At 45.2% G+C, this 14,351-nt stretch overlaps 1 protein-coding gene across 2 annotated transcripts in view; it reads left to right on the forward strand.

Annotated features, from left to right (window-relative positions):
* Positions 1-418: 418 nt before the first annotated feature.
* Positions 419-14,351, forward strand: part of USP46 (ubiquitin specific peptidase 46) — a 59,751-nt gene continuing 45,818 nt past the window's right edge. Inside the window, exon 1 of one of the 2 annotated variants that reach the window (XM_007456089.1) lies at positions 419-559. In XM_007456089.1, coding sequence (XP_007456151.1) covers positions 524-559 — 36 coding nt within the window. In that variant the 5' untranslated portion in view covers positions 419-523. The remainder of the gene's footprint in view (positions 560-14,351) is intronic. The other variant, XM_007456088.1, reaches the window with a different exon arrangement.

Here is a 14,351-nt window from a genome sequence, read left to right on the forward strand (position 1 = left end):
TGCGGCAGCCGTGCGAGCGAAGGCCTGGCCGCGCATTCCAACCCGTTCAGAGTGAAGCAGGACATCAGAAGAGAAAAAGAAAAGAGGCCGAGCCGGGGTGGCCGGGGACGCGGGCGGGCGGGCAGAGGAGAGAGGAGGAGCCGCGGGGACCCGGGCCGGGGCCGGGGCCGGGTCGGGGCTGGGTCGAGGCCGGGCGCGCGGCGGGAGCGCTCGGGGCGCGGGCTGCACGCGGCGATCGGACCGCCCCTCCTCCCGGCGCCGCCGGCCGCGGCCCAGGCTCCCTCGCTCCGCCACTCCCCGCCCCTCCGCTCTCCCTCCCGCCTCCCGCCTTCCCCGCCCTCCCCTCCTCCTCTCCTCCCTCCCGGCCTCCCTCTCCCAGCCAAACTGAAAGCCGGACCCCAGGCCGCCTCCCCGCCGCCGCTGCCGCCGCCGCGCCCGGCCTCCCCGCGAGCGCTTCACCATGGCCGGTCCTGTTTTCACCTTATAAAGATGGCGGTGCGGGATCGCTGTAACCTTTAGACTAATGACTGTCCGAAACATCGCCTCCATCTGTAATATGGTGAGTGGCCGCCGCCGCCGCCTCGGGGGTCGCGCCCCAGGCGCGGCGAGGCGAAGAAAGGGAAACCCGAGTCGCACGCCCGCCCGGCGGCCGGTGTGGGTGGGGGCGGCGGGGGCGGCGCGGCGCCGCCAGAAGTTCCCGGCCACCGGGCAGGGCGGGCCGGCCGCGGCCCCGAGCCCCCCGCCCCCTTCTTGGCCCCGGGACCCGGGACCCCGCTTGCCGGTCCCCGGGCCGAGCCGCTGCGCCTCCGCCCTCGGGTTGCGGTGGAAGCGTCTTGGGGGGCAGGCAGAACCCGGACGTCCCGGGGGACCGGGTTGGAGGAGAAGCTGGGGGGGGGGGGCACCCATCCTGTCCTTGCCACAGATAAAGCCCTGCCGGACTCCCTGACCGCCCTCATCACATTTTTTAGTTCACTCCTTAAACTGTATTTAAGATTAACTTTGCAGAGGCAATAGGTGTATCTGGTGAAATCTGAAATGTGATAGAGCTGTGAAAAAGTGCAAAATTGTGGTTAGGGAAGTGAACTTCTACCTGGTTTAGGAAAGCATGGCATTTGCTTTGGATGCCTCAGTTTTCCCATCTGTGAAAGGGGGACAAGGTTATAAGGCAGTAATAATTAGAGGCCCTAAGGGTGGGGCCGGCGGGGGGCGTGGAGTTGGTCTCCAGGATTTTCCTGCCTGATCCACTGTAGACCTAAGCGCGGACTGGTGGGCGTGGACACCGCAAGGGGACCTTGCTGGGCTCCAATTTGGACTGGGTCCATGACGTGGTGATCACTTTAACTTGGGTTTCTCCCATTGCTTTCCCTTCGTTTTCATTTTCTGCAGGAACAGCCTCCAGCCCTTGGGTCCCCAGGGTGCATCCTGCTGGTACCTCTACTTGTCAGAGCCTTGGAGAGCACAGCTCGCCCCCTGGAGTAAGGCATGGCCTTCCTGTGCAGGATGAGAGAGTGTGTGCTTTGCCTTGGCTCTCCAGGGTTCCCCCGCCCCGCATCAAGTCTCCCCTCCCCCCAGCTGAATGGAACACATGATCTTTTAATGCCAGTTTGGGGGAACCTCCCTTGAAGCTAATAATACAGGCCACTAAAGGGAATCTGAGGAGGCTTGATCGAAAAGCCTGGGAGTAAGGTGATCTGGCTGCCCTTCCCCCATCACCCAGCTTTATAAATCTTCTGTCCCACATTCTGTTGCAAGATTAACACATGGGAAAGGAGCATTAAGGAGCCATGTGTTAGCTCAGGGGTGGAATCAAGACCCACTGGTGCTGGCTTCAGTTTTCAGCACCGTTGGACGTGCGCGGCTACCGCTGTGGTCGGCAGAGCAGTTGCTGGGCCTTCCTAGAGTGATAGCTGCAAAGGTACTGGTGCAGGACCAGATGTGGTGAGTGGCTCCTGGCACGTTTACATTTCCTCTCTTCCTTCCTTCTCCACACAGAGACAGGTCTTCTGCTCCTTCCTGTCGAGTGGCATTAATGTCGCTTGGTGCAGTGAAAAGATGATGCCTTTCCTCTCCATCTCTCTGTCTGCTAAGACCAGCTCCTGAGGGGAACTCTGAAACCAGAGCATCTCCAATACTCTTTCGTGCCTGCTGGGGTGGCCTCGGGCTTACAGGGCAGTGAAGCTCTTGGTGGTGTTCCTGTCCTGCTTGTGTGTGGCGACACCTCTCTGTATTGAAGCAGGCTGGAAACTTGAGAGCTAGCATGTCCCAAGATGAAGTCAGTCCCCTGCTCTTTTTTTTTTGGCCCTCAGTGCAGTTGGGGCCTCTTGGCACACCTGAGTAGAATGTCACAACCTGTTTCCAGTAAAACTTGGCCAGGGAGGCAAGCTGCAGGGAGGACATGAGAGGAGCGGGCTAGCACTGGGTCTGGAAAGTTGGCACCTCATATGGAGTCCCTAAAAAGGCCTCAAATTTAGGGTCCTCACCCAGGTGAGGTGTGGAACCAATAATTCATAACTAGGGAGTCTTACGCTTCTAGTTTCTATATGGACACAGTGCCTGGAGTAAGTGATATGAAGAGCTTGGGCTCTAAAGTCAGACTTCCTGGGTTCAGTGACCTGCTTCTAACATATACTAGCTTTTTGTCCTTGAACAAGTTGCTCTCTCTACTACTTTCCTTATCTATAAGAAGGGGATGATAATGGTTCCTACCTCATGGGACTATTGTATTAAATGAGTTACTGAGCCTAGTATGTAGCAAGTACTCATTGAGTGTTAGTTGTTATCAACATCATCCTTCTCGTCATTATGTCATCTTCAGTGGTTTAAAGATTTGATGTCTTGTACCTGATGGAAGCAGCCACTAAGATAACCCACATGTTCATTTATGCAAACCAAGCTGACTGCAGTATAGGGAGGCTGGGACAGGAATCCTTAACTCCGCCCCTCATAAAAGGCTGCTCAGGTAATCGTGGCCCCTCCCAGTCTTGCTTCCCACAGAGGAGGCTCTGTGATGAGGAGACTGCTGTCTTTTCACTTGATCAAACATACGTTTTCATTGGACTTCTCTTTAGACTCTTCACTTGATGATGAATTGTTTCCAGGTAGGTTTTCTATGGGTCTCTCCTCACTGTTTCATTTCTCTCTGGGGCTCTTACTGATCCTTCCCACTCCCAACTCCATTTGGTCCCAGCTGGTCTGAGTCGTAGTTAGAACGAGTGGCAGGTTTTTTTTTTTTAAGCAGGTCATTTGGCATATTTTAAACAGGCTGATGTGTGTCCAGAAAGAGGGTTAAAAGATACCATCCTTCTAGGTAAGACTTGTACAAACCGACCTAGCATTGAGAAGTGGATTTGTTTCATCCAGAGGACAAGAAAGGACCCAGCAGAGTAGGAAAAACCTTGTAGCAAATCCTTTGTGTGATTGAAAAATAAACACCTTCTCTTTTCCCCACACTTCTTGTGCCAGTTTTAGATACAGGGGTTGTGGAAAATATTCACATCCCTCCACTTGTCCCCTACCCCACTGAAGTTTTATAGGCCATTGGCAGTTTAATGCGAGTTCCCATTTGTTTTAATTTCACTTCGTGTGAATTCCTGCCATAGTGATTCTTGATCAACTTGCTTAGGGCTTGTCAGCTTAGCCACACAGCGTGTCTGGTTCAGAGATAGTAAAGCTTGTTTGGCTGGTGTGTTGTAATTTTTTAAATGTATTAGCCGCTACCAAGCATAAGGAAATGTTCCTTGTTGATAATCTTCTGACTTTTGTCCAGACCAATGGATTTAACTTCCTACATATTTTTATGGCCCTACAAATGGAAGGTTTTTTGGGGGTAGATTTTCTGTTTGAAGAGCCTCAGGAATTTTCTAAAGAGGAAGCATTTGTTAGGAGAAACCAAATGTGCCCTCTAGAAATGTGACTGGTACTGATGCAAATTGGCCTAAATCATCAAATCTTAATTTCACTTGTTAATAGCGCTGTAAGTTGTGCCATGGAAGAAATGCTGTGTGTCAAATAGATTACATTTTGTTCCTGAAAATGGCCATCTGTTGAGGACCTTTATGTTAGTGTTGGCACATATTATGTGCAGGTACTTAATTGAATGAGGTGAGTCCCTGTCCCCAAGGAGCTCAGTGGTTTCTTATCTTGTGGGTAAAACATTGGTAAAGATGAAACAATTTCAATACAGTGTGGTATCCACAGGGTTAAAGGTTGAACAAAATCTCAGAAGCGATTCAGTGGACTGATGAACAGAGCAGGATGTTTCTGTAATATAATGTGCATTTGATTCAAGTTTGACTATTTTTTTTATTTGATATGAAGACATGATTATAGTCAGCATAACTTAGAACTGGAATCTGTGCCATTGAGTGTCTCTCCAGCTAAGTCTGAGTCTAATGGTGCCTCTGGACAAATTGTTATATTTCTTGGGACCTTAGTTTTTTTCCTCAGCTTGTAAAACTGATATATATATTTTTGGTTGTCAGAAACTTCTTGGTGAATAGTAGTTTCTGGAGTCTTTACTTGAGTGGCTAACTACTTTGTTTAAAACTGTGTTGAATTTACCAGATATTACCATTTCAGCATTCATTGAACGACCCCAGGATATTATTGGACACCACTGTGAGTGCCAGATTTGAATTCTCGTATATAGGTGAAGTCACCTTGATATGAAGGGGAAGTAAAATTAGTAAACATTTGTAACAACGCTAGAGGATTTTTATAGAGATCACTTTATGTTGGTAAGTCAGTTACTTATTTGAGGCAAGTGTTTTGAGAATAGTTGAAAAAAAATTTTAAAGTTATTTAAAAATACGTAAATCTCAAAATTTGGAAGAGATAACTTGCTTCTTCCTCTCTTACTGTTACTCCTTCCCGTTGTCAAAGATAATTGGAAATCGTAAGTTGAGTTTAATATGTCAGCTCGGAGAGGTGAAGGTCATGTGTGAGCGTCTCCACTGACACTTGTCAGATTTAGAAATTGCAGCCTGAGGTGGCATGGGTTAATGTTTAAAGAAAAACTCTGTTCTTCTGGCCTCTCAGATCTAATATGGAGGAGTTTGTGTTGGGTTAGGACCTGACAATTAGGTCTACAGATTCTTCTTTGTTTTTCTTGGAATCGTAAGGGGAAACAAAGCTGAATGACAATATTTAGTTAGAATTAATGTGATACCATTTTCTGGATATCAACTACGTGTGTTCCAGTTCACCCAAACAATAAAACCTATTTATTTATTTTTCATTAGTGTGGAATTTTGGTGTGTTTGGGTTGTAACTGAAAGTAATTTTCAGTTTTGATTCTCTTGAGCAATTAAGAGAAGATTGTCGAGTTCACGTCTTCCCCCTCCCTCTCCCCCCTGCCCCCCGGTCTGTCTAGTTAGTTTGAATGAGTTGAGGTTTTATGATGGTATTTAATTCTGCGGTATCATCAGAAAGGTATCTCTTGGTGGTTTTATCTCTGGCCTACCCACGGAGCCAGCCCAAAGCAAATCGATTGGGAGAGATGTAAAAAAAATGGTGTCTTTTAGTCTAGTTAACTTTTCTGGCCTAAATATTTTAATGTAACTTCTTACAATGAACCTTCAGTTGTGGTGGAACCAAATGCTAGCCTAAGGGTTTGAAAGGCCTTGTTGATCTTTTAAGAGAATAGGCCATCCCAAAATGAACCAGCAAAAACGTTTCTTGAGGCAAATAAATTCTGTGTCAGCAACCAACCCCGGCACTAAAAGCTTTTTGGAATATTTCTGTTCTGGGATTGTGGCTTCGGATTTTGGGGACGTCGTAAGTCCTCTGCATGGAATTTTACCACAATTCTGAGAATGGTTATTTGCCATGGGTAGTTTGAAGAGTGAGAGGGGAACCCTGTTGGTTCTCTGAGCTTTCCATTTGTAGGTTCAGGCTTCCTCCTGCCCATCAAATTCTTTAAAAAATTTTTTTTTTATTTATTTGGCTGCGCCTGGTCTTGGTTGCGGCACGCGGGATCTAGCTCCCTGATCGGGGACGGAAGCCGGGCTCCCTGCGTTGGGAGTGCGGAGTCTCAGCCACCGGACCACCAGGGAAGTCCCCATCAAGTTCTGATTCCACTCTCAGAACCCCCAAATGCTTTCAAGTAGCTCAGACTTGGGACCCTTTTTCTAGGTGGTGATAAATTTCAGGCATACAGAAAAATATGGAGACTGATAAGAGTGAACACCCAGTATCTTCCATCCTGTGAAGAAATAAAATATTACAAATACAAGTGAAACTTTCCCCGTCTCATTCCCTTCCCGCCAGACAGTGACCACTCTTCTGAATTTGGTGTTTATCACATGTTTTTATACCTTTACTAGATATGTAGGTCTTCATAAACCAGATTTGAGTATTGCTTCCTCATGCTTGTAATGCTGAACAATTTGTTTGCTTTTGTTTAAATAATGATTTTGAGGTTTATCCATGCAAATACATGTAATTCTAGGTTATTTTAACTGCTGTATAATATTCCATCACATGAATGTGCTATAATATATTTATTCATTTTATTGTTGGATTAGAATTTTGTGTGTGTGTGCCATGGCAGTTTTGAACCTGTCTCCCTATGCATCTGTTTAGAGTTTCTCTGTGGTGCATACCTAGAAGGGAAATGGCTGGGTCAAAGGAAATGGGCATCTTTGACTCTAATATATTGCCTTATTTCTCTCCAATTTGCATTCCAGCCAGCAGGTTTGGGAGTTTCAGTTGCTCCACATGCTTGCAGACACTCAGTATTGTTAGACTTAATGTTTTGCCAGTCTGATGGGTGTGAAATGATATCTTTGTGGTTTAAAATTTGCAATTTCTTGTTTTCTAGTGAGGCTGAACATCTTTTCATGTGTTTATTTTGCTGGTTTTTTTTTTTTTTAAGAAGATGTTGGGGGTAGGACTTTATTAATTAATTTATCTATTTTTGCTGTGTTGCGTCTTCGTTTCTGTGAGAGGGCTTTCTCTAGTTGCAGTGAGCGGGGACCACTCTTCGTCGCGGTGCGCGGGCTTCTCACTGTCGCAGACTCTCCTGTTGCGGAGCACAGGCTCCGGACGCGCAGCCTCAGTAGTTGTGGCTCACGGGCCTAGTTGGTCCGCGGCATGTGGGATCTTCCCGGGCCAGGGCTCGAACCCATGTCCCCTGCATTGGCAGGCAGACTCTCAACCACTGCGCCACCAGGGAAGCCCTGCTGGGTTGTTTTTTCTTCTTTTATTATTAATTTTTTTTATATCTTTATTGGAGTATAATTGCTTTACAATGGTGTGTTAGTTTCTGCTGTATAACAAAGTGAATCAGCTATACATACACATATATCCCCATATCTCCTCCCTCTTGCGTCTCCCTCCCACCCTCCCTATCCCACCCCTCTAGGTGGTCACAAAGCACCCAGCTTATCTCCCTGTGCTATGTGGCTGCTTCCCACTAGCTATCTGTTTTACATTTGGAAGTGTATATATGTCCATGCCACTCTCTCCCTTCGTCCCTGCTGGGTTGTTTTTATTTTTTAATTTTATTAAAATAAACTTTTTATTGAGGTATAGTTGATTTACAATGTTGTGTCAATTTCAGGTGTACAGCAAAATGATTCAGTTATACACACATATATATATATTGTTTTTTAGATTCTTTTCCATTATAGGTTGTTACAAGATACTGAGTAGAGTTCCCTGTGCTACACAGTAGGTCCTTCTTGGTGATCTATTTTATATACAGTAGTGTGTATATGTTAATCCCAAACTCCTAATTTATCCCCACCACCACCACCCTTTGTGCTGGTTTTTTTTTTTTTTTTTTCTCTTTTTTCTTTTCTGTTTTCTTTTTCAGCCACACCACACGGCTTGTGGGATCTTAGTTCCCTGACCAGGGATTGAACCTGGGCTCCTGGCGGTGGGAACACCGAGTCCTAACCACTGGACCTCGAGAGAAGTCCCTGCACTGGGTTGTTTTATTATTATTATTATTAATTTTATTTATTTATTTTTGGCTGTGTTGGGTCCTTGTTGCTGCGCACGGGCTTTCTCTAGTTGCTGAGAGCGGGGGCTACTTTTCATTGTGGTGCACGGGCTTCTCATTGCGGCGGCTTCCCTTGTTGCAGAGCATGGGCTCTAGGTGTGCAGGCTTCAGTAGCTGTGGTGCTCGGACTCAGTAGTTGTGGCACATGGGCTTAGATGCTCCATAGCATGTAGGATCTTCCCGGCCCAGGGCTCAAACCCCTGCATTGGCAGGTGGATTCTTAACCACTGCACCCCCAGGGAAGCCCTGGGTTGTTTTAAATCCAGGGGCTCGAATCCAGGGGCTCGAGAGCAGTTTTCTAGGGCTTGAAATTCAGGATTGCGGTGTTGGTTTTGTCTGCACGTAGGGAAAAGGAAAATTGAAGGGGAGCATCAGGGAGACCAAAGAAAAAGTCAAGCAAGATAAGGATGGAATGGAAGATAGAGGCTGAGGACATGAGAACAAGGTGGGGAAAATGTAGCAAAAGGATTATAGACTAGAATGGAGAAGATAGTCTTGAGTGTTGAGAGGAAATTTGGGATCTTTTACTGTGCTAGCCAGGCCTCAGTTCAAGTTACATCGTTCATGCCTTGTTTAATCGAATTTGGCTTTGGTGAAAATCGTGTCTGGGGCCGCTTCCGGTGAGAATAGCAGCAAGGCTGGACCTGTGGAGCTTTGTTTACCCAGTTGCTTTTTGAAGTTCTTTTAGAAAGGCACCGTGAGTTACGTTCTTCTTCCTGAAATACATTTCTTTGTCCTTCAGGTTAGATACACTGTGCAGGAAACCAGTTTTTATCAGGATCTGCTTGAATGTACTTGTGGAAGTATGATCTCAAGTATTTAGAAAACATTCCCTGTGCTTTATTTTAATTTTTAGAGTGTGATGAATGTCACCTTATTGAACGCAGACACGTATGGTTTTAAAAATATGAGTAACATTAACTTAAAAAATATACTTGAGTGGTTCTTCGGTGTACGAAAGAACTGTGCCCACAGGTACATTCTTTTATTAAAAATTCAGCCTCTGGGTTTCTGCCCTCAGAGATTTTGATTAAGTAGGTCAAAGGCAGGAAACCTGGAATCTGCATTTTAATAAATATTCCCTCCTCTTCTCACTCCCGCTTCCTTCTGTTGCACGTGAGCTAAGGATCACAGTTTGAGAAATGTTGCTTTCCTTGGGTTAACCTTGGCCTCCTAAAAAAAATATATAGCCTATAGAAATTATCTGCCATGTGAAAGGTTTTTTTAAATCTATATAAAATTATTTAAGGTAGTAATTTAACTTCAAGAGCTATAGATCGTTGCCATCTGTAGATGTATTTCCTGATATTAAATAGTAAAGTTTTATTGCTTTATGTTCCTATAACAGGGATTCCCAACCCTGGCTATATATCACATCCCCTGTGAAGCTTTTGAAAGTAATTTTAAAGAAGTTAAATCACAAAACATTAGCACCCAAAAAAGTATGGAAAAAAAGAATGTAGTTTAATATATGTTATATACCCAAACGCCAACCCTTCAGACTTAACAGACTTATACTTTAATCATATTTGGTTAAGATCATTTTTTAGATATGCTACCGTAAAAAAACCACTAACCACCCCTATCTCTTTCCTATCCCCTCCTCCTAGAACTGACCATTTTCCTGAAGATGGTATGTGTTTACCATGCATGCCTTTATACTTCTATTTATGAATCCGTAAGCAGTATATCTGTGTGTGTAAAACTGTATAGCCTTTGTGATTATCTTTTTTCACTCAAGAATTATATTCGAGAATATGTTGACACATCTACATCTATTTATTTTCTATTTATTCATTCTAAGGGCTCTTTAACAGTATTTTTTGACTTCACCATGGTTTACTTATTCATTCCCTTATTTAGGGAATAGTTGGATAGTTTCCAGAATATTCTGTCTGGAAACAGTGCTGCAGTGAATGTTCTTGTTCCTGTCTTCTTTGCACACATGCCTCCATTTCTCCAGGATATAGTCCTGGAAGTGGAAATGCTTCTCTTAGGATACGCTCGCCCGCAGCTTCCCTAGGTATTGTCAAATTGTTCTCCACAACAATTGCATGAATTGGAGCTTGTCTGATAAGCAGCATCTAGGGCTTCGGTCTCAGTTTCTGACTGTATGGAGGTGTAGGTAGGTCTGGAGTGGGTTTTAGGCACCTGCATTTTTTCCTTAAGTGCCACCCTTGATTCTGATCAGCACCCAAGGCTGAAAAAAACCCACTGTGTTAGACTGGCAACCCCACGAGGGCAGGAGCTATGTTTATCTTATTCACTGGGGATTTCCCAGCATTCAGCACAGTGTGGTAGATTCACAGTAGATAATTATTGGATAAAAGAATGAAGAGATGCAGCATGGGAGAATGGAAGGATTGCCTTGCAGTAAAGCAGTGCTCCTCAAATTGTCTTGTCTTTTTTTTTTTCCCCTGTCATGCTGTGCAGCATGTAGGATCTTAGTTCCCTGGCCAGGGATCAAACCCGTGCCCCCTGCAGTGGAAGCATGGAGTCGTTACTATTAGACCTCCAGGGAACTCCCTCCTCAAATTGTCTTGTCTGCAGGAGTTACCTGGGGATCTCTTTAAAATGCAGATTCTGATTCAGTAGGTCAGGAGTGGGGCTGAGATTTTGCCTTTCTAGCATCCTCTCTCGTGACCAGATGCTCCTGGTTTGGGGAGCACACTTAAGACCCTAGGGAGAAAAGGAAAACAATTTCTTTTTTCCATACAGCTCTAAAGTGGAACAGTTTGGGGTTTAAAATCCTGCTTGGTAAATCTCAGGGCCTGTTTCCCCATCTCTTTACAACACAAAATGGCATGATGAAATACCCTCCTCACTGCTTTTTTTTTTTTTAATCAAAGGATATCTTGCCTGCGGAAGCGTTTTGTGAGCTGTGATGCCCTCACGCATATTACTTTTTCATAATTCTCTTTTAGTGAATGAACATTTTCCTTCAGTTTGTTCAAAGCACAGAGCTGTTGGTATTGCAGGAGGCAGTGGGATCCTTCCATCTTGACCTGCCATCTACATTTAGTGGGCATTTTTGGAAAAATAGGATTGGGGAAGGAGGTTGGGCAAGAGCAGAGGCAAAATTCATCAGATGGTGTGGTTCTGACTGCGGGTGCTGAGGAAGTGGGTGTCCCTTCTCACTGTTTCTTGAGTGTGAAGGGCTAGAATGAGGTCACATCTCTCCCAGTCAGCTCTCCAATTTCTTCCCCAGGTCAGACACTTAAAGTGAGAGGAGGCATGCTCAAACTAATTATTTGATACTCATTGATCTATAGGTGTAATCAGAGCTATTCAGGGCAAACTAGGCCTGTGGTCAACCCAAGGTTAAGCCACCACAGGACACTGTCATTTAGATACAAGTTCTCAGGATGCTTTGGTAACTGGGGTCCTGCCTCATCCATCTGAGAGAGGCCGGCTGGTGTGGAGAGTGGAGGGCGGATGAAAATAAAATAAATACAAATAAAATGACGTTTAGAACTCTTGTGTATTGTGTGCTGGGGTATTCCCAAGCTTCTCTTCCTCTAGAGAAAAGCCATGGACTGGATCCACTTCCTTAGACCAGTGATTCTCAAGTGTCAGTTTGTTGTCCTCCACGGTTTTCATCATATCTCAGAACCACCTGAACTTATTTATTTAGTAGTTGTCCTCAAATCTGTTCAGCTTCTTTTAATTTGGCCTCATTCTGTGCTATGACATCTGTGAAGTAACGGGTTTGATGAGCTGGTTATGTGCTTTTTTAATACATATCAAAAGCGTAGTTGCTAAAGTTAAAAATGTTCATATCCGTGCCACCTAAGATTATCTCCCCTCCCTTGGGCATTCATGGTCTGTAGTTCAGGAGACATTGGCTCAGATAAGAGGTTCTTTATGGTGGTTCACCCAACTGGCTCTGGTTTGCGGATTGCAGGCTGGCAAGCTTCCTCCCGAGGCAGGTCAGCGTGTGGATGGGATCCGGTTGGTTGGATGTGAGAGCTGGCCATCATCCACCCTCTCAGAGACTGCTTCTCATCCATGGCATGTGGGTGATGAGAGAACTTCCCTCCCTGGAGCATTGTGGGGCGTAAGTGGCATCATTTGTGTCTAGCACTTAGCCCGGTGCCTGGCCATTTTATTGCAGTTTTCTTCTAGAGCCCCCTCCTTCCCGCCAGCAAAGGAGTCCAAAGGCTGTAGTGGAAAGAGCCCTGATCTCGGGATCCGAGATCCCGCGTTCCAATCTTGATCCTGCCACTTTGTCACTTTTGTGGCATTGGGCAGGCGAGTTTAGGTCTCTGGGTCTGTATGAGAGCCATTCCTCCTGGTGAGCAGTGCTGAGAAGGTGAGCTAGCATGTTGTAAGCTCACTGTGGCTTCCAATTTGAGACAAGCCCAGGGAGGGGAAGTGCGTGGAGCGGACAAAAGGAGGAAGAAGCTGTGATTTCCGACTGAGATGTTGTTGGAAGATGCAGGACTGAGGGTGTGTGGCAAAGCTTCTATAATCATCAGTCAGGATACTGTGTTTTTCCTTCCCTAGTAATGAGGGCGCATCATGTGGTAAACGATTTTCAGTCATCTGATAAGCATAAACATACCCTCTTGTGTTATCTGGTGTACAGTTAGGTATTCCTAACAAAAACATGTGAGGCGACTAAGCTCAGTTTCTTCCTTTTTTAAAAGAATTTTTAAAGAAAGTTTTTGAAAAGGTGAATATGAGTTATATGGTGGAAATTTTAGATTGTACAAAAGGATGTATGTTGCAATTATACCCACCATCCAATTCTTGTCTCTGGCATCCAGCCGTATTTGCTGTTTCTTCTGCTTCTATTCAGAGGTATCTTATGCATACCCAAGCAAGAATGTTTATATTTCTCTCCTAGTTTTTAAAAACACAAATAGTGCTTGTAGCATATACTGAACAGTCTTGATCTGCCCTTTGTTTTTTGTATCTTGGGGTTGGGTCTGTGCTAGTAAGTAAAGAGCATCCTCATTCTTTTTTTATGGCTGCAGAGTATTCAGTTGCCTGAACATATTGAATTCACTTAACTAGCCCCCAACTGATGGGCTTGAAGGTAGTGTTCCAGTCTTTGGTTTTTTATAAACAAGGCTGCAGGGAACAACTTTGTCCCTACATCATTTTGCATACTTCGGGGTGTATCTTGTCAGCTGACTTCCTAGAAATGGATCTGCATTTGTAACTTTGATGCATTTGTAACTGCCAAATTGCCCTCCACTATCAATATGTGTGACTCTCGTAGCCCACAGCCTTGCCAAAGTCGGGTACTCTCCAAAAGCTTTTTTATCTTTGCCAGTGGGGGAAAAAATGGTGTCTTGGTATATTTTTAGTTTGCATTTCTCATATTAGGAGTGAGCTTGAGCAGCTATTCACACATTTCAGAAAACAAGCTCAATTTCATTTAACTGTTTTGCTGTTGGCAATTATTTTCAAAGTCTGTAGGGAAGGACCAGTTTTATTTTTATTTTCAATCTGTCACAGACTAATACTTCTGTAAAATACAATAAAACATTAATTGCAAAATGGAATAGAAATCTCAAAGTTGCTTAAAACACCAGGTCCAGTTGTTTTATTACTAAACTCTACAGGTGCAAACTTACCCGGTCCATTCATTGTACATGTTTTCAGTTTCTGAACTTTGCTCCCAGGCAGAGCAATAACGCTTTGAGCAGTACCGCTGTGAAGACCTCCTGCTACCTCTCTTTTCTCCCCTTGCCATCCTGTCTGGGGAGGGGAGAAGAGAGCACAGAATTTTATATTTTGTTTCATAATCAATACATTACAGGGTGGTTTCAGTACATTAGACTAAAATATCTCTGGTAGTGCAGTACCGATGCAAGGGCAGGGATTCCACACTGTGAGGTGGGGATACTGCTGTCCTGGTTTTTCACTGATGAAGACCTTGAGCTCGAACTAGAGAGGGGGATGAGGAAAGTACTCGAAATCACCCTATTAGTTAAATTTGAGGACTTGACCTCTTTGACCTGGGGCTTTGCCAGGATCCTGTGACACCAATGCTGCCTTTCAGGGAAACGATGAGAAGGGTACCTTTGGGTAAAGTAGGAGCTTAAGAGACCTCATTGTCGAGGAGGCAGCTTGGTGCCTTTGCAGAACACTGGGTTGGGAGTGAGGTTCTTGGTTCCAGGTCACTGAAGTCAGGGACTGGGGTAAATACTTCCTCCTCCACCTTCTGCTAGAAGACAGGCCCAGCTCTTTGTTCTCTCTTTTTTTTTTTTGTGGTACGCGGGCCTCTCACTGTTGTGGCCTCTCCCGTTGGGGAGCACAGGCTCCGGAAACGCAGGCTCAGCAGCCATGGCTCACGGGCCCAGCCGCTCCGCGGCATGTGGGATCTTCCCGGACC

Source organism: Lipotes vexillifer, unplaced genomic scaffold (assembly GCF_000442215.2).
Source record: "Lipotes vexillifer unplaced genomic scaffold, Lipotes_vexillifer_v1.1 scaffold42, whole genome shotgun sequence".
In the NCBI taxonomy this organism is placed as follows: Eukaryota; Metazoa; Chordata; class Mammalia; order Artiodactyla; family Lipotidae; genus Lipotes; species Lipotes vexillifer.